The following is a 25694-nucleotide window of genomic DNA, read 5'->3' as shown; positions in this document are numbered from 1 at the left end:
CGGTGAATGTAAATGTTATTCCTGATGCTTTAAAACATTTTTTAGAAAAGCTAAAATGTACTGCTTCTTCCTGGAACTGAGAATTTCATTTTCAAATGTTATTTAAGTTTTTCTTTTTTTAAGTATTCCCAATAATTGAGTTCTTACTGACCGTCAAATGTGATTTAATTGAAAGCTCGGTGGCTCGGCCTGAAGGAATTTTATAAACACTGACGATTATAGTATTTTTAGTTTACAATTGAACATTTTAGAGCTACCCACCCAGAGGGAGTCCAGATAAACAAGGTTCAACCCTTCTATTTTTCCCATTATAACATCAATGGAATAGTTTTTAAATATTATTATCTTTGATGGGAATAGCTTCATTACAGCCAGCAAAGGAAAAGCCCTTATTCAAAAGGGGAATGGAAATATTACAAAATATTAAAGAATCAAAGAGATTTCAGATAGTACATTTTATTGCAAGTTTTGAAAGTCTTGGAATATTTTCCTGTAGCGGTATTTTTTTTCCTTTTTGAATATGTTGCAAATCCTGAAAAACGTAAATGATGTAAAAAACAACTCTTTAAAAAAAGAACTCGCAAGCATCTAGTTGTGGTGCGACGCACCCTTGAGGCTCGACTTCTGCTTCTTGGTGTCTTTCTGTCCCATCATCCGGTAAAGTTTCTTTTTGGCCTCCTTTTGCCTCTTGAGTTTCTCCTCCTCGAGTTTCTCCTTCTGCTGCAGGAAAAGCTTGTGCTTGGCGTGCTGCGCCGCCTGGGACTTCTTGCTCTTGTAGCTGTGCACCGTGCAGAGGGCGGTGAGCAGTGCCGCCACCTGGGGGGGATAAAAATCAAAAAATTACAGTGTTGTGTAGAGAGACTATTGCATTTGAATCAGTATTGTGGTCAAGACCACCCAAGGTGAGACCCAAATCGAGACCAATGTTGCATACAAAATGGCGTACTACCGACTACATGTTCGTGCTTATGTCCAACATACTTTAGTAGGCGAGTAAGTAGAACTATGGCTCATTCAGTTCGTCGTGGCTTGATAACATCACATAGGCGTCTTGCCCTCACAATGCATTGTGGGAAACGTATAGTGCACTGTTGGTTATACCGTATGATTCATACAATAGTTTCGGACACGCTAGACATATTCCCCTACTAATTTGGCATACTACATAGTATGCCATTCAGGATGCAGTGCAAGTCTTAAGAGGGGGAGGAGACTGAGTTCAATCCAATACTTCAAATCAAATATCCAAATCAAAAGGTCGTTCAGAAGACAAAAAACACTAACCCTTACCATTAACTCCGATGAATGTGTCAAAACATCCGGCACACTCTTTATAAGGCAGAGGAACCTCAATGAGTGCAGTTGCTTTTGTGCCCTCACCTTCTTTTCGTGTGGCTCCCTGATCACAGTGGGTCTCTGGAGATCTCGCGGGGTCTTGCCTTTGGCCAATTCCTGCTTGGGCTTGCTCTTGAAAGGTAAGGCCTTCTGGAGCTGATTAGGGATGTGCAGAGGGTTGAAGTGTCTCGGGCCCCGCACCACCGGCTGCAAAGAAAGAAGAGGGATTTCAGACGTCTCTAGTCACGTGATTAAAAAGTCGTGTTCGGGAGCAGGCTTTATTTTCTACGCCAGCTGTGTGTTTTGTCAACGTAGGCATCATCAACAACACCAGCAGCATGTAAGTATTTATAAGGAAATAACTATATCTTCACATCACCAGGAAAAACGTTTCACGCTAAAACATCATCATCTTCCTTCAAAATCTGTGGTGAGGGTTGACATATAAAAACATTCAAAATGAGATACTATGCACAGGATAAACTATTGTCATGATATATAGGATCTAAATTATAAATAGGCATAACAATGTACTTACTAGCTTATTACAGTATGTACAATGTAATACCAAAGTGGTATTACACTTTATTTTCATCGTGATCATGTGATGTGGCCCATAATTGCTGCACAACCATTGTACCACTAAAATGCATATGGAATGCTGTTATGTCTGTATATTCTGCAGTGGTAGTCAGCCCTCATTCGAATGGCAGGTTCACGTATCCACGTAGAAGGACAGTGTAATTAGTACACAGGAAGTGTTGAACACCAGGAGAATAGAAGCACCATGAGACACAAATAAACAATGTGAAAATTGTGAATAATTGAAAGCGTCTCACCAACCGTGTCACGATTTTGGGATTATATAGGTCCTTAACAAAACTTTTCAAAACTAAAAACATGAGGTCAACATCAAATAATGATGACCTGGTGCTGCCTTTGTTCAGTAAGAGGAGAACAAAGATATCTAAAAATAACTCCATGCAATTCCTCTGACAATGGTAGGTTGTATCAGGGGCTGACCCCAACTAAAGATTTTCCTCGTTGAATATTAGTCGTCAGTTCAAGCTATTAGTCGACTTATCGTCCCACGTTTATGACATTAATTTAATAATTGAAGTATGTGTTTTTGGGGCATCAGAAAACACTGTGCTACATTACAGATAAATACAAAACCTAATAACCAGCCAGCTTTTAAAATAGAAATTTGATTTACAAGTGCTGCCTGTGCACACAAAATGAGCTGCCTGTTAATTACACCGGTTAAACATTACATCGTTGAACTTATTAGGCCCTATTATTATTTTACTAATATACACATTTCAATTACATATTGACATAATTTGCACTAAATGTGGCATACAGAAGATCGTTTTCCCGGGGTCGGCGTCTCCTCGTTAGGGACCCCTCCTCAGGCGAACTTCCCGGGGCTGCGTCTGGCTTACTTGATGCGCCACACCACCACCAACACAATAACTCATAACTAGCCTTTAAAATATACATTTATTTTTCATGAAGAGAGCTGCCTGTTTATTACCGGCAAACAATCAAAAACTGCAATTATTCTTCCGAATGTGTCGGAACAACCAGCAAGGAGTGTGAATATTTATTTTTGTTCAAATTGTTTCTATAGAGTTAATTTGTTCCTGGGACCAACCGACCAATGAAAAACTTGGTCCACTAAGACTCTTCTTGTTGACTAACGTTTAGTCGGCTATTTGGGGGCGGCACTAATTGTGTCGCTGACTACATAACGGAGGGTTCTGTGTCTTTATTTCCATAATACAAGACCAGATGATTCTGTACTCTACCTTGTATAAAGAGTCGGCGATGGGCTTGTGACGGATGCCGAGGTCGTGCTTAAGCTGTCCCAGAGTCCTCATGCCCGACCAGTTCTCCTTCTGGCCGACGGGCAACAGAAGAGAGGTGACAGGGTTGTAAAGCTGGGGAACGGACACCGGAAACCAAGAGCGCAGGAACACGATATCTAAACAAAAACAACAACAAAAAAGTTCTGTAGAATAGATTAAGATATCCTAGATTGGTTTCTGGCCTCTACTGCTCATTACTCCTGGCCAAGTGTACACAAAACATAGGCATGCTTAATGAGCTAGAAATATAGGAGTGATGAGCTTGAATCCCCTCCTTTGGATATAGGCATAGAGCCCAACAGGTGAGGACAGGTGACTAGCTGCTTAAATAGGCCAGCCCATAATGACGTGGAAGCATGTGGCAGGGTCGAGTTGTCTGAGACAACTAGCTCTGCAAGTGCCTCAAATGAAATAGGAGAGGTAAAAAATGTGTGATCCTTCTGTGTTCTGTTGGTGCAGTGTTATGGTGTCACACACACACACTATGGTGTCTCACTCACACACACACACACACACACACACACACACACACACACACACACACACACACACACACACACACACACACACACACACACACACACACACACACTTCAGTTTGGCACTATATTAAAGGGTCTTTGTTTTATTGATAAAACGGTGATGTGCAGTAGCGTGGAAGTACCACAAAGAGGGCAATTCGCGAAACCCTGTTTCTAAACTTCTGAACCCAAGGCACTTGGTGCCGTTTTCCAGAAGATTACAATCTTAAATGTGAATAATATCCTGTTGAAAAAGAAATACATTTAATTGAACACGTACAATACTTGCAAAGCAGTGATTTTTCACCCCACTTCAAGCACTGAATAAAGTCCATATCATACTAGTGTTAGGTGGCCGGTTTCTACTCACCACTCATGAGCAGCCTGTCCTCAAAGGTAGCCCTATAAGCTCCCACGGGCGTGGAGAGCGCCTTCTTGATCTGACCCCTGACCCCCGACACCGTTCGCAACGAGGCCCCTTCGAACTTGGCTACTTCCAGCACGGTGTTGAACATGCCCTGTGTGGGACACGCAGACTCTGTTTAATAGCCCACACGTTGGGACACTTTCAAACTCCAAGATTTGGCATTCATATGAATGGGAGGAAACTACAGGTGTGGCAGGTTGGCAGTCAACAGTTTTGTGACGTGATTAAAATGAAATCAAAACCCACTTCAACTCAACTTACTTTAATGAAGCTGGTGTTCTTATAGATTTTGTACGGGTAGCCGATCAGCTTGAGTTTTTTGACTACTGTTACGGACTTATCCAGCTCCAGTACAACTCCTGTCGCAGCAATGCGGAAATTAGCCTGCAAAAAAGATACAGAAATAAAAATTAAATATTTGATCTATTTTCTGATGTGGTTTGAATCAGAACTTCAAAAATGGAAGAACAAAAAAAGGTTACTTTGGTTTCTGAAACGGACTGCACGGCAAGGAAGCCCGTGCCCTGTGGCGTGATCGGACCTTGAGAAAGAAAAGACAGGAGTAAGAGGATGAGTGGCAGATCACAATGACCAAAATTGGGAAAAAAATTGCCCACAAGACAGCAACCAATCTCTACAACGTCAAAAAAAGCTAACTTAGAACTAATTTGAGTCTGATTCCTTACAGCCATCTTGCACTTACATCCGTTTGAATTTAGAAACACGTGCTCAGGCACTTCAGTTGGAGGTTGCTCCAATGGTCGATGTATGCTTTGATTGTTTCTAGCCTCTCATGTACTGTAAGTTGCTTTGGACAAAAGCGTCTGGATCAATGAATAAATGTAACTTTATATATAAAGATGCATCGATTAGATCGTTTTTCAGACCCAGAACAAGTTATGGGCGCTCATTCTTTGGTCTTGGCGAGGCTGAACATTAAAATACTGAAATGTTTCCGTTGTAATAATAGTATAATAATAGTGAGACCACCATGCTTGAAGACCCTTGCGTAAAGAAAGTTTGTCAAAATTACTTGATTGTGCAATAACTATGGTTTGCTTATTCCGTCTCAATTCCACCTTTTCAAAACAATGTGTGTATTGGCCTATTATTGCATTTTGCTAGTAAAACACTCACAGAACTTACCTATAACTCTGAGGGAAAATATTCCCTAAACAGAGTGATATACATACTAAATCACATATTTAGGTTTTCTGTGCGAGAACATCTTTGTCAGGTGAGGCTGGTCTCTCACCATATTGTTTGAATTGTCAAAAGTTTGTTAAATAAACAAACAAACAAACAAACACATATACAGTGGGGCAAAAAAGTATTAAGTCAGCCACCAATTGTGCAAGTTCTCCCACTTAAAAAGATGAGAGAGGCCTGTAATTTTCATCATAGGTACACTTCGACTATGAGAGACAGAATGGGGGGAAAGAATCCAGGAAATCACATTGTAGGATTTTTAATGAATTAATTGGTAAATTCCTCGGTAAAATAAGTATTTGGTCACCTACAAACAAGCAAGATTTCTGGCTTTCACAGACCTGTAACTTTTTCTTTAAGAGGCTCCTCTGTCCTCCACTCGTTACCTGTATTAATGGCATCTGTTTGAACTCGTTATCAGTATAAAACACACCTGTCCACAACCTCAATCAGTCACACTCCAAACTCCACTATGGCCAAGACCAAAAAGCTGTCAAAGGACACCAGAAACAAAATTGTAGACCTGCACCAGGCTGGGAAGACTGAATCTGCAATAGGTAAGCAGCTTGTTCTGAAGAAATCAACTGTGGGAGCAATGATTAGAAAATGGAAGACATACAAGACCACTGATAATCTCCCTCGATCTGGGGCTCCACGCAAGATCTCACCCCGTGGGGTCAAAATGATCACAAGAACGGTGAGCAACATCCCAGAACCACACGGGGGGACCTAGTGAATGACCTGCAGAGAGCTGGGACCAAAGTAACAAAGGCTACCATCAGTAACACACTACGCCGCCAGGGACTCAAATCCTGCAGTGCCAGACGTGTCCCCCTGCTTAAGCCAGTACATGTCCAGGCCCGTCTGAAGTTTGCTAGAGAGCATTTGGATGATCCAGAAGAGGATTGGGAGAATGTCATATGGTCAATGAAACCAAAATAGAACTTTTTGGTAAAAACGCAACTTGTCGTGTTTGGAGGAGAAAGAAAGCTGAGCTGCATCCAAAGAACACCATACCTACTGTGAAGCATGCGGGTGGAAACATCATGATTGGGACTGGTTTTCTGCAAAGGGACCAGGACGACTGATCCGTGTAAAGGAAAGAATGAATGGGGCCATGTATCGTGAGATTTTGAGTGAAAACCTCCTTCCATCAGCAAGGCATTGAAGATGAAACGTGGCTGGGTCTTTCAGCATGACAATGATCCCAAACACACCGCCCAGGCAACGAAGGAGTGGCTTCGTAAGAAGCATTTCAAGGTCCTGGAGTGGCCTAGCCAGTCTCCAGATCTCAAGCCCAAAGAAAATCTTTGGAGGGAGTTGAAAGTCAATGTTGCCCAGCGACAGCCCCAAAACATCACTGCTCTAGAGGAGATCTGCATGGAGGAATGGGCCAAAATACCAGCAACAGTGTGTAAAAAACCTTGTGAAGACTTACAGAAAACGTTTGACCTCTGTCATTGCAAACAAAGGGTATATAACAAAGTATTGAGATGAACTTTTGTTATTGACCAAATACTTATTTTCCACCATAGCTTTCAAATAAATTCTTTAAAAATCAGACAATGTGATTTTCTGGATTTTTTTTTCTCATTGTGTCTCTCATAGTCGAAGTGAACCTATGATGAAAATAACAGGCCTCTCTCATCTTTTTAAGTGGGAGAACTTGCACAATTGGTGGCTGACTAAATACTTTTTTGCCCCACTGTAAATAAACAAACAAACAAATAAATGGTCCCGTTGAGTCTTACCCCAGATTGAGGCACCGCAATGCATGTGTTGGGGTGTGTATTTCAGCAGGCGATGTCGGCCGTTGTGATCCTCGATGTGGTAAAGAGGAATTGTCTGGAAGCGTCGCCAGCCCAAGGACAGAATGAGGGGGTCTCGGGTCTTCAGGATGCGCTCGTACCAACGGTGTTTTTTCAACCGCATCTAATGGACACAATGGGCATTTACTTAGGATTTCTTGAAACGTTATCAACGATTAATAGGTTTGTTATTCAACTTTTTTTTTTAAGGCTAAAACATGCAGAGTGGTATGTTTCTCAAAAAGTCACCTTTGTATATTCCTTTTGGAAAAACACAAGTTTGACTATATTCAAATATCTTTTAAAAATTTTAAGTGTGTGTGTGTGTGGGGGGGGGGGTGGGCTGCAGCTCAGATCAGAGCGATCTTTTCTCCAAATAAAAGCAGTGCGTTTTTATTGTACACTGCGTTCCAAATTATTATGCAAATTATATTTTTCTCTGATTTTTCTAAATAGTCGATGCAAATGACAGTCAGTATAATTTCCAAGTCATCAACCGTTAGGGTATAATTCGAATGTTACTGAACAAACCTCCCAATGATAACAGTATTTTTTTCAAAAATAAAAAACTCAAAATGCACTGTTCCAAATTATTATGCACAACAGAGTTTCAAAACAATGTATAGGTTATAAAGAACTGAAAATGGTCATTTGTTGAATTTGCAGCATTAGGAGGTCATATTTACTGAAACCAAAAGCTATTTCAATCAACAACATCTTAACAGGCCAAGTTACATGTTAACATAGGACCCCTTCTTTGATATCACCTTCACAATTCTTGCATCCATTGAACTTGTGATTTTTAGGAGAGTTTCTGCTTGAATTTCTTTGCAGGATGTCAGAATAGCCTCCCAGTGCTGCTGTTTTGATGCAAACTGCCTCCCACCCTCATAGATCTTTTGCTTGAGGATGCTCCAAAGGTTCTCAATAGGGTTGAGGTCAGGGGAGGATGGGGGCCACACCATGAGTTTCTCTCCTTTTATTCCCATAGCAGCCAATGACACAGAGGTATTCTTTGCAGCATGAGATGGTGCATTGTCATGCACGAAGATGATTTTGCTAAGGAAGGCACGGTTCTTCTTTTTGTACCATGGAAGAAAGTGCTCAGTCAGAAACTCTATATATTTTTTCGAGGTCATTTTCACACCTTCAGGGAGCCTAAAGGGGCCTAGCAGCTCTCTCCCCATGATTCTGGCCCAAAACATGACTCCGCCACCTTGCTGCCGTTGCAGCCTTGTTGGGACATGGTGGCCATCCACCAACCATCCACTACTTCATTCATCTGGACCATCCAGGGTTGCACGGCACTCATCAGTAAACAAGACTGTTTGAAAATGAGTCTTCATGTATTTCTAGGCCCACTGCAACCGTCTCTGCTTGTGAGCATTGGTTAGGGGTGGCGGAGGATCCTACACTTTGAGGTTCACAGGACTCCAGAGGCACCAGCAGCTTCAAATACCTGTTTGCTGCTTTGTAATGGCATTTTAGCAGCTGCTCTCTTAATCTGATGAATTTGTCTGTCAGAAACCTTCCTCATTGTGCCTTTATCTGCACGAACCCGTCTGTGCTCTGAATCAGCCACAAATCTCTTCACAGTACGATGATCACACTTAAGTTTTCGTGAAATATCTAATGTTTTTATACCTTGTCCAAGGCATTGCACAATTTGACGCTTTTCGGCAGCAGAGAGATCCTTTTTCTTTCCCATATTGCTTGAAACCTGTGGCCTGCTTAATAATGTGGAACGTCCTTAGGTAATGTTTTCTTTAATTGGGCTCACCTGGCAAACTAATTATCACAGGTGTCTGAAATTGATTTCAGTGATCCAAAGAGCCCTGAGACACAATACCATCCATCAGTTTAATTGAAAAACAAAAAATGTAATGTTTATAACACTTAAAACTTATTTGCATAACAATTTGGAACGCGGTGTAGATGGGTGCAGTTCGCTGATCGCTTCTGGAAAAATTCCCGCCTACGTTCTCAGCCCCAACCACCAACCATCCGGCACGGTCCACAGCCCCGTGGTTGGGAACCTCTAATGGACATTCAGTCTCTGTTGGAGATGGTCGGAAGGCTTAGGACCATCCATGTACCTCGGCTCAAGCTCGCAGATAAAATCGTTAAATCCATACCCCTGTGAGATGTTTATCGGCCGCATATCTTTGCTGATAAAACAGCGGGCAGCTGCCCTGGGGAAGAGTTCATGTGTGAAAGCAGCTCTAGTGAGGTTGCGCTACGAACAACTCTAAATGATGGGTACCAACATTTTAAGAAGGCCTGGGTTGAAAGAAAGCGAACCTATCATTTAATGAATCCAGTGAAAACAATTTAAATTAAAGTAACAAAAAGGGTACAGTATACATTCAAAAGGCATTCAAGCCACATTCACTTAAGCTCACAATTCAATGATGGCACCTACTTGCAGGTATCCTACGTTTCCTTCGCCTGAGCCCAGACCACCGAGAATGATGGGGTAGTGGGGATCGAAGTTGGTGACGAACTCACAAGGCAAAGACGGGATTTCCAAACGTATGTACATCCCAGGCCGAAAGCCTTCGTACTGCACTCTGGTCTCATCCTCCACGTCCTCAAACTCTGCTCGGTTTAACTTAAGACAAAAAAATAAATAAAAATAAGGAATGTATAGTCTTCAACTCCATTAAAGCACACTTGAGGGTGACTTCAATTGTTAAATAGTACATTTCATATCACATTTAATATACCATTTGACCAGCTGATTGACCATGTCTTTCAATCCCCGTTTGGGGAAAATACAGGCTATCTGGCCTTCCTTAAATAGATAAACAATTTTCTGAAGTACATTAGCTTGGCAACATCAGATGCATCCTTATTGGAGATAGTCTAGAGAAATGACATTACAAAGAAGTAATTCATATCTATATCATTTAAAAAAAAATAAAATACCAGATCCATGCAACACTAGGGTAGGAAATGTGGACTAAAAACCATGTGATGCAGTGATGAACACGAGGACGTAGTGAATTTTCCCTACTTTCGAATTGGCACCGGCAGTCTTTAAATACTTAAAAGAACCATTCACCAGGCTTGAGTTAAAGAAGTGTGTGTGTGTGTGTGTGTGTGTGTGTGGGGGTGGGGGTTACCTCAGCCTGTTTTTGCATCTCCTCTTTCAGGTCGTCAAAATAAGTGGCCTCTCCTTCATCATAGGCGGCATCAAAGCGCTCCTTCAGCCTTCGCTTCTTCTCCAGACGCTTATTCTTCTGGACCTCATTGTTTTCCAACTTTATGCTCTCTTTGCCATCATCTCCACTCTCACCTTCATTGCTTTCAACCTGGTCACACCATGCAGTGAAATCAAGATGTGTAAGTATAAACAAAATACTCCATCTGGGAAAGGTAGAAGTGATTAGTGTTCCAATAACAACGTAGACAACACAATAACAAGCTTAGAAGATAATTATTAAACGCTCATTTGAACAGAGTTAGCATAATTATTAGAACATAATAAAAAGTAGGACAGCATTCTATATAAATTGTTTTTTTTTTGTTTTATGAAGCCAACTTTAAAAGGAAGTACCTCAGACTGGTCCTCCTGCTTTTCTGCTTTGCCCGTGTGGACCACTCCCGTTTCCAAGTCTTCAAAATCCCCATAGAGATCCTCTAAAGGGGGGGGGGGGTGGTTGTTAAGGGGATAGGGATATGAAGTAATTCCATTTTTTTGGGACAATTTTTGTTGCTTGCAGCGACCACTTAACGCCCAGTGGTTTTACACATGCTCAAGTTGGAATTGCTTTTGGTGGAGATCAGTTGGTCATGCTGGCCACGCCCGCCTTGTTTTCAGGCAAGGCCAACTGTCTGGCTGGCGTTCCCAAGGGTGCAGAGATGAAATAAAGCAAAGTACAAAGAAAATAACCTAATTTCCCCGATGTTGTTATAGGCAAATTGAGATCATCCGATGATGAAATGGCCTTGCGGCGCTGAGGCAGTGGAAATATAAATGCTTCACTGAGTCAGGGCGGCAGGAGAACATTTTCAACATCTGCATGGAGAGTGTCTGGTTGGAGTTGCTCACAGAGCAGCATTAAAACTCCTAAATCATACAAGTGGGATCTAGCAGTGCTGGATTGGTTGGCTGATAAGCGAGGTTTGGATCAACAGGGTTCTACTGTGGTCCGTGGACGAAAGTAGACTGAACTACCTGGCATGAACAAACTAAAACCAACGAGTCTTTCAACAAGGCTGCCGTGTTTGATTTTTTACAGAAATGGTTTCAGTTCTCACCGTCCTCTTTTAGAAGTGTTGCAGCATCCTGGCTGTCGTCCCATTTCCCTGTAACAAAGCAATCTCTTATGGAATTCAGCATCTGCCAAAACAAAACAAAAAAAAGCTTGCGATGGAAAAAATCCCCAATGTTACATACATATTGAAAATCTCATATTTCCATCAAACCTGTTCTCTTGCATTTCACTGAAGTTATTATGCCGTACATTCTTGAGCTGTATACTATTAGTATTATCGCTAATTCAATTTTTTACTGTTGGATTTCTTTCTGTACGTATATATTGTGATTTCAGAGTACTTCTCCTATTCTTACTTCTTACCTTATGCGTTTCCTATTGAGCTGCTGCAATGCCTAAATTTCCTCTTTGCGCAATCACTAAAGTACTGTCTTAACTTATGTTTATTGCCAGAGCAACAGATAAGCTGACTGTGGGGCTTCCTCACTGGGAGGGCTGCCCTCTTATTGTTGCATGCCTGTCCACAAATCCACCGTTCAAAAAAGAAATGTGCACACTTTACAGTAGCATAGAATGGCTGTGTAAAACTGATCTGTGGATCCTCAATTGTGTTGTCCTTGATATGTGTAATTTTAACACTGCTGACAAAGTGCTGTTGCTGTTGATATGAAGGAGTGGACAGTCCTACAATCTTCCTCTCTCACTGCCACCTCACGAACACACGGTTTTCCTGACCTCTTCCAAACCCCAGTCATGTAGGCCGTTGGGGTGGAAGTGGGAGCAGTCGGTGGCGTCGGCCCAGCACTTTCTGCCCTTCTCGGGGCGGCTCACTCTGAACAAGCCTCCCAGCTCCTCACCGCCACCCTCATCAGCACCGTCCTCGGCAACTGAAATGTACAAACACCCACAAAAATATATTTTTTTAATTGGACATTAGTAACTAAAAGTAGAACATTATGTACATCATGTTGTTTACTAATAAAGAATATCTTAATAGGCACCTGTCTAGAGATTTCATGACAGCTGTCATTAAAGGGGCAATCAGCGAGATTACTTTGTTAAAAAAATATATATATACACACACATATATGTGTGTATACATGTGTGTATATGCACACACACACACACACACACACACACACACACACACACACACACACACACACACACACACACACACACACACACACACACACACACACACACACACACACACACACACACACAGTTTATACTTTTTGTAGCTGGCACTTGTAAATATATTCTTTTTATTAAGCTAACATTTCTGTATTGTTTGCAAGCTTGTTTTTAACGGGTTTAAAAAAAATTTACTTTTGACAATTTTGTATACTATTTTTATAAAAATGTCAGACTTTAACAATGTTGCGGCTGACACCATGTATAAGAATTTCGTAACCAGCAATATCTGTTTCCTTGCAATTTTGTTGTGCTCATGACAGTAAAAAACATTGAACTGACCAGGAAAAAAATGTCATCATTGGGACGAAGGCATTTTTTCGAGAAAATAATTATACTGCGAAAAAAACACTAAAAACAAACCAAAACAAAGAAAACAAAAACTTTGAATGGAAGTTTTCAATGCCGTTTCAAATGGAATTCTGGGCCCAACACAATCAATCTCATGCCACTTCAACTGGACACTTCCCAAGTTAAGAGCACTACAGTCACATAAAAGCATAGATCATAAAATTGCCAGTGGAAAATGGCTCTTTTGACCCCAGATCCTTTGTCAGAAACGGTACGAATTGTGGTACGATTATGGTATGCTAAATTAGTAATATTTAATGTCCAACATACAAATGTTATGTGCAATTGTAAATACAGATCACGATACGGATCAGATAGTGTCGTTACATGAGCCGACTCACCCGTCCCATACACAAGCTTGCGCAGATTTGGGGCTGCTTGTTGTTGCCTGAGGAAGGCTTCGGATGCCTTCTGTTGAAGGTCCTCCTTCCACCGCAAGGCCCCTATGACCGCAAAGGCATAAATAGAGTGAATAGTAGAGGAGTGTGCAATGGACAGTTATAAATGACAGGAAAGTCAGAGTTGGGGGGAAAAAAAACAAAACAATTTTTAAGTCAAAGAAACGCTAAAAGTTGAAAATGGTGTCGCTGATACCTTCAGTTTCATAAGCTACTTCTCCTTCCTCTGTCACAGTAGCCTCCGGCAGTTCGATGGGCTTTTCAGTGGTTGTGGGTGCCTCGACAGGGATTTCCATTGACTCATCTTCTGACTCTTCATCGTCGTCATCATAATCATCATCATCATCATCATCATCAGTCCCTTGGCCACCCTCTTCTTCGGAGCAGTGACCAGAGTCCTTTGCCCCAGTGTAAGCGGCACGACCGGATTCGCCCTCCGAATCAGAGATGTCCTCCGCACTTTCCTCGCCATCGCCACTTTCTTCCTCCCGCTTCCCCTCTTCTTCGCCAAGCTCCAGCTCATCCTCGCTGTCTGCAAAAGCAGGCATCTCAAACAATTTTCCCACTTCTTTCTGGTCGACAACCTTCTGCTTCTTCACAGGCGGAGCGAGGGCCTCCTTGATTGGCGTGGATCGGTTCTCTCCTTTCTTTGTGTCAAACTCGTCTTCTCCCTCACACTCTTCTTCCTTATCATCGTTGTTGTCACACTCTTCCTCCTTATCATTGTCGTTGTCAGTGTCATCATCATCTTCCTCTTCATCTTGGCTACCGCTGGATTCATCTGCACCTTCAAGTTGAACTTCATTTGCAAATACCATCTTCCTCCTTTCTCTGTTGGTCGCAGGATCCCATACGCGGTTCTCTTGAGGCCCGTCTTCCGCCCTACACACACACACACACACACACACACACACACACACACACACACACACACACACACACACACACACACACACACACACACACACACACACACACACACACACACACACACACCGTTATCATCATTACTGTTACGGTCTTATATCCTAGCTTCAAGTGCTTCTGGAGAAACAAAACTTCAGTTGCTCCGCTCGTCACTACAGCTTTGCAGCAGTTTCAGCAATGTGTAACCGCAGTATTGTGGTTATACGTTACATTTTACCGCGGTAAGAAAAAATTCATACCGCCACAGCCCTATAGGTAATAATATAATCATTCCTATATAATCCATTTGATGTTCACTCATGCTGAAACAAAAAGGTTGAGAACCCCAGTCTTAAAAAACCCCCTAAATGTCTCATCTAAACCGCAAACTTTTGTGTCAGGAACTTGAATTAGAAATCAATGTTTGGTATTAAAATTCCAATCCAAACAGGAGAATTGACATCCAGAATACACAGAAAAATCCTTCACTGTCCTCTTTTGCTACTAAAATATCAATGTCAATTTTGAGTATTGATAAAAAATAATTCATCATTAAGCAGAATCAACAATAGCATTGCAGTCTTTTAATTTGCTGTGCACGTTGACAAACGAAAGAAAAAAGGGGACAAACATCACTAACCATTTTTGATGCTCAACATCAGTGTCTGCCAAGGTGGTGGCACCTTTGAACAGAGAAACCATACTGGCAGCCATTTTGGAATCCAGCGTGGTGTGCGTGTCAATGAGAGATTGGACCAGCTCTGTACTGGGACGCGCTTCCTCCTGTTGAAAGCATAAGCGGATCACAGTTCTGACTTGTAGAGGTTTTGTACCCGACAGTCGGTCGGGTACAAAACCCAACGAATAGAGCATTTGCCCACGTTGTTCTGGCTGTGTACTTTTGCACATTCCTATGAACATACACAAGGATGACGCTCCCCCTAGATCCTATCTCTTGTTTGGGAACCTTATGGTTTCCCCAATTTTGCAATTCTTTTTTCCGCCCGTGACCGCAGAATAATAAACTACGTAACCAAATGTAGATTTTGCGTGCCATTGCAGCTCAATCAGAACCAAGCGAGTAAACACGCAAGACACACCTGCTCCTGGTTGACATGGCTGCTTGGAATGTCGATGTAAACCGCATCCTTGTCGTAGACGACACCCCCCACCCCCGCCATGGGGGCATAGAGCAGGCGCTCCTTTTCGTTCAAGGTCCTCCTCTTTTGGGCGTCTGGCAAGGGACATGGGTCTGGCAGGAATCCCACATCGGCCAGGCCAAAGTCACCCACTCCTGTGAACCGTATAACACAAGACATCTGCAGCAGGTAGGGCTGTGTGATATGACGATATACATCGCAAGACAATAGATTGAGTATATTTAAGATACCGTTTCTATCTATATGTTGCATATCGGTGGCAGAACTGCTTTACAGCGATTTTTGAAATCATTTGGAGTCACAGTACCTGCACGTTGAAGTGGATGTAAACAAACAGGGTCAAATAACCCTGTCTTTTGTTTATAACTTTTTAAAAGTGTGTTGATGAAAAAACGATCATGTTTCATCGCTAACACCAATTTGTGTTTGATAAGGATATCTCAAATTGCATGATGGCGCCATTCGTGGATTGTTACAACATTTGGCTGTCTGCTACCGTGCTGCCATAACATAAGGTGAGGGTTACGACCCAGCCAAACCCAAGGCGCTTTGTTTGATCGCATTTGAGTTCAAGGTTTCAGTAAATTAAAGTTTAGATCTTCAATTTTGCAAATAAGTCGGAATTTGATATATATATATATATATATATATATATATATATATATATATATATATATATATATATATATATATATATATAGAGAGCTAATTTTTTCAAGATTATTTTGACTCTCCTGTGTATTTGAGAGCCCTGACATGGGCCTTCCTGTGCAGCGGCGTATCACAAAGAGGCTTTTCCAAGTGTTTTTTTTTAATCAAATAAACTATTTATTAATTGAATATACAGAAAACATGCTATACCGTCATATATATGGTTATCAAGATATGTTCAGTTCATGCACACCCTCGTTAAAGAAAAACCTCAAGAGAATGCACTGATCTTTGCAAAATACATTAGTTCCCACAAGAGTTCAAAAAAGATAAATCGTATGAGATCACTTCTGCACAAGGGGTAACCAAAATGCAGACATTTTCAGGCAAGGGTAGCATAATTGCAATGAATTGCAATTTCTATTCACAGATTGGTATCAATTCTCCACAAAATTCTACAGAAGCCAACAGTTGGTGTAACTGTTGGCTTCTGTAGAATTAGTAGACAGTTACACCTCTTGGTGTCATCCCTCATAGGCAGACCACCTCTTGGGTAAAAACGTGACTGGAGCCGTTTCACTGACCAACAATCACATGAAACGTACCGGTATCTCCAACAAGTGAGACTAAGAAATGCGTTACCTGGGATATGGACCTGGCTTTGGTTTTTTAAATAGGTCCCTCGCAGGTAGCCATACAGGGACACCGTTCGGTCACACTTGGGATCCACCCTCACCTTCTCAGGGTCAGTCAAGTCCTCCATACTGAATGATTAGAGAAACAAGTGAATGAGCACTGAAGAAAACCATGGATTAACAGAATTACAAATGCCGGGCCCCAACAAGTGTTCAGATAATGTTTTGCGATAAAGCTATGGGTTTGGGTTCAGTCCGCATTTGCACCCACCGATCAGCCAGCACATAAGGGTGGGACATCTGCCACACCAGAGGACGGAACTTCATGACGGAGATGAAACGACCCAGATTTTTCACCTCCTGCGTTTGGTATTCACCGTAGACCATACCAGAGAGATAAAACAGCTTGGCTCCCTAGGGAAAGAAATTCACCATTATTGCACACCTGCACGAAGGCTGAATTGGTTGTGCATTCAAACAACATTTTGCATGATGCTCTCACTCCAAATAACACTTTGGCTGTGCAGCTTTTAAAGCAGTCCATTACCTGGTAGACTTCCGTCCAGAAGCGATGCTTGAGGGTTTTCTTGGTCGTGCGCAAAGTTTTGTTGTTTTTGAAGGAATCCAGATGTGTGAGCACACCCATGATGCGAGGGAAGCCGTGGACCTGGCAGATGTTGAGAAACTCAAAGGTCTCCATCTCAAAGCCAAAGCTTGCGTCGATCAACATCAACACCTGGCGACCAAGCAGAGGAAATGACTCGGAAAAGATTCCAATTGGGATTTTTATGGGATTTTTTTTTCCCAAGTTCCTTATCTTCTGTATTATTCACTAAATACAAGCAATTCTATAGCAGTGGTACTCAACCTGTCCCAGAACAGGAGCCACATTAACAAAAAATATTTCCGCAAGAGTCAAATTTCTTAAAACCACCATTTACTCCATCACACCATTTTACAATAAGGCTACTACTAATATGTTATTATGGAATGAAAAGCATGATGTACAGTATTAAATAATTCCAATTTGTTATATGTGCAGGTTGTGGCTCTGGAAACCCATTCGCATCATGCGAGCTGCGTGGTGTAGGCTCCATCGGTCTGTAGTGGTTGCAAACTGTGCGTGTGTGTGTGTATATCGTCTTACCTGTTTGGCATCGGGGGGATTTGCGTTTGATATTTTGTGTCTTTTAAATAAATGCATTCTGTTCGCATCTAACCCGGTGCCATGACCCTCCTTATTTTAGCGGCATTTGAGCCACAAACTGTAGGAGTTGAAAACAGTGAAAAACATTCTGTTTTTGTGTCCTCACATGAAGTTCGCCTGCTGCTCCAGAGCAATGGGTCCAAATGTTGATGATTTTAAATGATTTTAGTCCCAAAAGTTTAAAAAGTTGATGAAATGTCCCTGAGGGACGTGCAATGTTTAATCCATTTGAATGGAACTGTGTTGTTGGGAACGTTCAAACTGGGCAACAAAGACACTACGAGGCAGGACTCTATGCACCACAGGTAGTACAGCCATGTTCTAATTTTTAGGATAAAGTACTAACACGCAACTAGTGTATCAACTTGTAGTAGTAATTCTGCCCGTCACCAGGACTTGGAAAAACCCGTGTCATTACATCAGCCGATGCTGACGTAAAGCTGAAATAAAGACGAGCGACAGCGCAAACTACGCCCCGTTCCATGGGAACTCGAAAATTTGTAATTGGTGTCAATAATGGACCTGTGTATTGCTGCCTGCAGCTATATTTGTAAATAATTATTATGAGCATCACAATATTAGTATTACCATTGCAACCACAAATGTATTATTATACACAAATTATGTATGTATTACATAGAGAAAGCATCGAGTGGACTCTTCTGTGCATGCCTGCTGCGCCTGCAATGGTAGGTGCCACCCACTCTGGAATATCACACTTAAATTAATCTAAATGTCTTAAATAAAAACTGTGGTTTGATATAAAAGTTTTTTTTTTTCCTATTTATTAATTGCATGGAGGCTGTTGTGGTGCTTGTAGCGTGGAAGCCGAGGAGGATTTAGACACAGTGGTCTTGCGTGGTACAGTTCGGATAAGTTGCAGTAAGTAATAATATAATTAAACACTAATAATTATCAATAAAACTGCGAGTGGAAACCAGGTGATCAGCCATTGATCACTCAGTTAACAGATCATTGATCACTACCAAACAGAAACAGATCTCTATAGATGTGCTCTCTCTCAAAGCCATCATGGGTTGATGTGTCTAATGGGAAATTCAGTTTTGAATACTGCAGACAAAATGTATTGATCGTCTTTTAGAATTGTTTTTACATTTAATTTAAAATAACACTTGCTGCAACTTGGCAATTTATTTTATTATTATTATTTTTTTTTTTAATCGCATGCAGCCTTTTCAATTTAAAAATTGCATTCTCTTACATTGCAATGTCGGTTTGAGTTTGATTAATTGTTCATCCCTATATATTACACATTCATAGATACATATTTATTCATTTAGATCAATGCAGAATTCCACACTTACCAGGTCAGCTACTTTTGCAAGGTCAATCATTGTATTGATATCATTGTTACACTCAATGAATGTAAGCCGTCGTTTTTTACCTAAGATATAAAACGGAATTAGTTATTACATTCAAGGTAGATGACGACAATATCTAAACTGGATACATTTGGAAAGTACAATGTGTTAGTTAAATCAACCCACCAGCTAATTTCTACTTATATTCTTCATAGTCGTAGTATTCCCACCCTCTTATCAGAAACTATTCCAAGATTAGGTATTTTTTCCATACAACTCCTTCACAGCTTTTGAGTGTGATTTAAAAAAGAAAAAGGAAAATTTGCATTATGAATAAGTTTGCAAATCAAACGGACAAATAAGCAGGGTCATGACACCATGCAGAGATTTTTTTTTCCTATGTGAAGATTAAGTGCACAAGGGACAGGTGAAGTGCTCAATGTCAAAAATGCTTCCACAAATAATATGCAACGTTGGTGTACTTCATCAATTAAAAACTGTCTACCCAAAACTTTATGACCAGATGTTTCCTTCCTAGGGTGGATGTGCATTATTAGACTACCACAGGCTTTAATTAAAAAATTCATCGCAATAATTTATATTACAAGTGTCAACTAAAATTTCACAATCATGAGAGGCCTATGACGTTTATTAAGTATGTATTAAGCAGACAAAGATTTAACAATCGTTTGAATGGAAAAATGTCAGTTCCCAAATGTAATTTTCAGTTACACATTGTGTAACTGTAAAGCCCAAACCATAAATAAATAAATAAACAAATGCATTTAAAACCCAAGATGTAAGTGATTAACAGCTAGACAACAACATCTCAATGCGCAGCAGACACAAACACCCAGCTCGCTGCATTAGACAAACATTTGAGAGAAGAGCAAAACTTAAGAGCAAAACTTACCAGATACAATAGTCACTGGTCCACGGATGTCCCCAAGTTTCTGCCGTGTGAAGTTTTTTATTAGGCATCGTATAAGGGTGCTTTTCCCCACCTTGGGCGGCCCGACCACTACAACCACTATCGGTGGTGGTTCCACAGGAGTGCGGTCGACATGGGGAATGTGGTGCTTTTTGGCCTTTATGTCCTGGGCTCTGAAAACAACAGCAGCAACAACACGTGCAAAATGTCATGATGCATACATGATAATTGGGCACCTGAACTAGCTGGCTAGATTAATAATCTTGCAAAGTCTGACACACTAGACTTAAAACACTGACAAAATATGTTTACAGACAAGTGAGTGAAATCATTTAGATGGTTGGAGGGTGAGTTTGAATCACTGCCGACCTATGAAAGGTTTTTGCCATGCGAACAGCAGACTGCACTGCGAACGCTTTGGGATTCCGCCTGTGTTCATCCTGCTCTTCCACCGGGCCTTGTTTCCTGGACTTCTTCTTCTCGGACTTGGGCCCACTGTGCTTCTGTTGGTGTCGCTTATGTTCTTTCACTTTCCCATCCATCTTGGCACCTTAGAAAACAAAAAATGAAATTGAAATGTTTATCGAGAAGAGAAAAAACATCATTATAGCAGGTGACAAGGCAGTACGATTATACAATTAAATGTTACACTTCTGCTTTTGTTTGCTCCCGTTAGGGGTCGTCACAGCGGATCATCTGCTTCCAATACCTTCTGTTCTGCACATATTCCTCCCTTACACTAACCGCCTTCATGTCCTCCCTCACCACATCCATAAACCTTCTCTTTGGCCTTTCCCGTTTCCTCTTGCCTGGCAGCTCCATTCTCAGCATCCTTCTCCCAATGTAACTCACCTCTCCTACATACATGTCCAAACCATCTCAATCTTGCCTCTCTCACTTTTCCACTAAACTGTCCAACCTGAGCTGTCCCTCAAATGTACTCATTGTTAATCCTGTCCATCCTTGTCACTCCCAATGAAAATCTCAACGTCCTCAACTCTGCCACCTCCAGTTCAGCCACCTGCCTTTTTGTCAGTGCCACCGCCTCTAAACCGTACAACATAGCTGGTCTCATTACTGTCCTGTAGACCTCCCCCTTCACTCTTGCTGGAACCCTTCTGTCACAGATGTTACACTATTTGTATTTAATGTGATGTAATAAGAATTATACATTTCTGCTTTTTCTCTTAAGACTTTTTTCAAGCCTGCTGCCTCCACTTAAGTCAAGTGGCATGGCAGTAAGTCTACAATTTATATTTTTTGTATAACTAATACAGCTGAGAAATTTGTGTTTTTAAATATACTTTCATCCGCATTAACATAAGGAGTGGTTCTGACTGGGTGTATTTTATTTTTATTTTTATATATATATATATATATATATAAATATATATATTCCCTGTGTTATAATTTGAATTAAATTGTATGTACTATATATATTTGTATTGCTTTTTTTTATCCCGATTTTTATTTCTTTGTAAAAAAAAATTCCCCTACGTTTCTTGATTGCCATATTGTAATCTGTCCACTTTATGTGAAGCACTTTGAATTGCATTTGCTTGCCTGAAAGGTGCTCTATAAATTGAGTTTTATTTGACAACTGGAAATACGCAATAAAGCCAAAAGATAACTAAAAAATAAGGAATAAAATGCCATTATATCAAAGGCCAAAAATGAAGGCAATGTATCAAAACGCCGGCTGTACCAACAATTGGCTAGTTGTGTATGCATGCAAATATAATATGAAATCTGTCCTGTGTATACAGATTTGGGTTTTCATTCTGTTTTATGCATTTACCCCTGCTTCACTAAGTCAGTTTTGACATAATCTCTCACAGTTCTGACTCTCATTTTGTTAATAACAAATACGCTTCTCAGAAGAACCGAAACATTAAGTCGTGATCACTTTAAACGCAAAATGATTGAAGAGAATCCAGCTGTATATGGTTACTCACGTGTGTTTGCTTCAGGTCTGACCCGGAAGTGGTGCGTCCAATGAACAGAGCCGGAAACAAAGGAGACGCGACGTTGTCACGAAGGTTCCGCACAAACAGAGAGAAAGAAAATGTAATTTAGAATTTCTCCATATTTATGTTTTTTCCCCCGCACTTTCAGCTTTATTTTTCTCTTTCTAATACATTCCGTTATCACGCAAGTAATTTACCGTGTATGCATAAATGACTGAATGAATGAATGAATGAATGAATGAATAGTGTATGTAGCCATATGAAATGGTGGTATTATGGCAGATGAATCACCAACAAGTACAGTTCCAGGGAACACCTTTCGTGGTTTGAAGTGAAGTTTTTGAATTCAGTTCACGTGAACACATTTGGTGTGGAAAATTAGTGTACACATGAAATCTGGCGAATTATCCTTTTGTTTTCATTCTCCTGGAATTGATTGATCAAACAGGTTGCCCCCACTCCTGCGATTCATAAAATATTCAAGGTGCCGGTTGCAACGGATATGAATTAATGTTTAGAGAAATAAAGAAATACAGGCTTGTAGAGGGCTGAGAAAGGAAAGAATGCGATAAGTTGCCCTCTCTCTTTGTTCGGTTTGAGTAGACATTGAATCAGGTGAAGTTCAGCAACAATCAAAGACGGACCATTGACATCAGTGCTGATCAAAATGTTGAGTCAGGGCGTCATCTTCTCTATTCTGGCTTTAATGCGTGTTTCGAAGTTATTGCATTATTGAAGAGACGGGGCATTCTAGATGGTGGGCCGACAGCATCTGGGCGTCATGGCAACAGTGCATCAACAAAACTGGCCGGTCACCACACGCTTTGTGTTGGTGTTCTTTCTTTGTATATGAGAAACACAAAAGAGAATCTGCTTGGAGGATTATGCTAAATTTCCTTGAATGTCCTAATCTCAGTGGCCTCAATCACAAAACTTGTTGTGCATTCTTATTTTTGTGCTTTAGCAAGCCTACGAAGAGTGCTGATGGGCTCATGAATCATGCAAAGCCTCTCCATTTTGTGTTTGCGTGCAAGCGCACATTGATTTGCACGTGCCCTGTCTACACCATAAAAGCAATCAAGAATGAAGGGTAAGGGTAAGATAGGGCTTTATCAATCCCTGTATACATGTAGTATGTTATGCCATATTAATTCTAACATTGTTTTTAATATCTCAGTTGTTTTATCGCTAGATGTTGTTTTTGCAAATTGAAAGATAATAAAACGATTTCATTTTCATTCGTAGTGGCTACTTTGCTGAAATTAGTTTTTGTGTAAATGCCATACGGTATCTTCACAGTAATTTTTAAAAACTCCAAAGGGAAAGCAAAAGGGCATGAATTTTTGATATCCACATTGCAGAAGTTTATTTATATGTTGCAGAGCTCATTAAAGCAACAATATGCAACTTTTTTACCTTAAAATAACAGACTCAAAATAATTTTGATGTTACACTGACATGTAATATGGAGAATGGCACATCTTTCATTACAACCACCGCCCAAATGCCTGTTCTTGCAGTATGTAATTTTTGTGCTGGGTTCTAAATTGCGGGAAAAGTGCATTACACTTTACGGCACTACATCATTTCCTTCATGTTTGGCTCTGGTAATTGCCATTTTTTTGCCTGGTAAAATTTATTTAAAGAAAACCCCATAAATTATAAGCTTGCTGGTCAAAAACACCAGTAATAAGATAAGATAAGATAAGATAAGATCAAGATTCTTTATCAATCTCCAAAGGGAAATTCCAGTGTTGCAGCACCAATGACATACAGTACATGACAAAACAAACAAAATGCGCATACAAATTGTAGCCGCCCCACCTCCCCTACAGACATTCACTTTCATTTCGCCAGAGGGTTTGTTTCACCCTCTGACTCATGCTTGCAAGCCAATCTGCCAGGCCGAGCACATCTGGTACCTACACCACACAGGGGGCGCTGTCCCTCTGGACGCCCTCTACACGGCTCCTGGAAGTGCCGAGGTCCGTGCAATGGGCACTGTAACCTAGGTGTATATTATATCTGCATTTGTAATATAGACTGTTATTGAAACGTGACCGATACGGTTACATTTGTCTGGTAAATAAATAATACTTCTGACACCAAACCAAGTTAGACAACAGTGGTGTTAAAGTGCAATTGCATTCAGAAACAGTAGGGGCACCAAAAACAAAAAGTTACATAGTTCTGCTTTAAGGCAAAGAACTGCTTTTCCCCCCAGAAATCTGTTCTTTAATCATTGGCCTGTTTCTTCTATCGGCTTATTTGGAAATTTACCATTCACTCACATTGGCAGCGACCAAAGGAGACTGGAATAATTTATTTAAAATGAGTGATGGGGGACAAGAAGAGAGGGCAAACATAGAGACTAGAGAATGTTAAGCAGTTCAATCCTATGCAAATTGCCAGCAACCAGTCCAGCGTTTACCAATTACGACGGAGCTCTGGAGGTGGAATGCCAGACAGTATGGGGAGAAACTCGACAGGGGTTGATGGCAGGGCACCACTAATTAGCCTCATGGCGGTGTTAAGCACAACATCAACACAGGCTGTATGGCTGCTGTGACTCCATGCAGGGGCGGCTTACTCAGCCGTGGAGTATGCGAGGGCAAGGGTAGAGGTGCGCAGGGTGGTGAAGTTTGCACCACATCCAGTGCCAGCCAGTCTCTTCAGGAGGTTTACACGGGCAGCGGTCTTGGCAGCAACTTGTTGGATGTGTGGCTTGAAGGTGAGGCTACGGTCAAGTGTGACACCGAGATATTTAGGGTTGGGGTCATGCCTGACGATGGTGCCATCGAGTGTGATGTTTAGCATGGTATTCACACATCGATAGGCAAGATGGAACACTGAGCAAACTGTCTTGGGCAGGCTAAGCTTGAGATGCCATTTGTGGAAGTACCTGCTCAGTAGCGAGAGATCTTTCTCAAGGGCATTCTCAACCACACTAAAGGCTTTGTCACCAAATCCAATGGCTGAGTCGTCGGCGTAGGTGTATAGTGAGCACTCTCCAACAGGCATGTCAGCGGTGTAGATGTTAAAAAGTGTAGGGGCAAGAACAGAGCCTTGGGGAAGCCCGTTCCTCAGTCTTCTTCTCTTGCTGCGTTGGCAGTTTGAGGTCTCCAGTACAAAGGTGCGGTCCTGTATAAGCAGCATGATGAACTTCACGAGCTTAACATAAGTCTTCAGGAGCTTGAGGTAGAGGCCTCTGTGCCAAACTGTGTCATACGCTGCAGTGAGGTCGATGGAGACTGTTCCAAACTTTTCTTTCCTCTGGAAGGCGCTTTCGATGTCATGAACTAGCCGGGTCACTTGATCTGTTTTTGATCGACCTTTACGGAAACCAGCTTGAGTGTGGGGAAGACTCTCTTCAATGATGTTGTTTATTCTTGATAGAATGACCCTCTCAAGTAGTTTGTAAAGATTTGACAGGAGGATTATTGGGCGGTAGTTCTTTGGTTCATCTGGTGTTTTATTTGGCTTGAGTATGGCCAGCACCTTAGCCTGCTTCCATTTGGATGGTATGGTCAGGTTTCCTAGGCAGTTGGAGAGGAAAAGCTGGACCCAGGTCAGTGACT

General features: G+C 41.3%; 1 protein-coding gene across 1 annotated transcript; it reads right to left on the bottom strand.

Moving 5' to 3' along the window:
• Window positions 1–482: 482 nt before the first annotated feature.
• On the bottom strand, window positions 483–22116 carry bms1 (BMS1 ribosome biogenesis factor). Its single transcript, XM_080020850.1, has 23 exons — window positions 22105–22116; window positions 20519–20699; window positions 20132–20322; window positions 19222–19301; window positions 17237–17425; window positions 16961–17103; window positions 16697–16818; window positions 15344–15537; window positions 14884–15026; window positions 13534–14219; window positions 13281–13382; window positions 12127–12278; window positions 11435–11516; window positions 10731–10813; window positions 10297–10485; window positions 9594–9782; window positions 7115–7295; window positions 4637–4695; window positions 4416–4538; window positions 4098–4245; window positions 3147–3322; window positions 1381–1542; window positions 483–816 (listed from the first exon to the last, which is right to left on the bottom strand). Exons 2-23 carry the CDS (start codon window positions 20689–20691, stop codon window positions 589–591), a joined length of 3795 nt encoding a protein of 1264 aa, XP_079876976.1. The 5' UTR covers window positions 20692–20699; window positions 22105–22116; the 3' UTR covers window positions 483–588.
• Window positions 22117–25694: the final 3578 nt, after the last annotated feature.

Source organism: Zeus faber (assembly GCF_960531495.2).
Source record: "Zeus faber genome assembly, chromosome: 20".
NCBI classification, from domain to species: domain Eukaryota; kingdom Metazoa; phylum Chordata; class Actinopteri; order Zeiformes; family Zeidae; genus Zeus; species Zeus faber.
The sequence above is the reverse complement of the archived record's forward strand: the minus strand, read 5'-3'. Positions and strand labels throughout refer to the sequence as shown.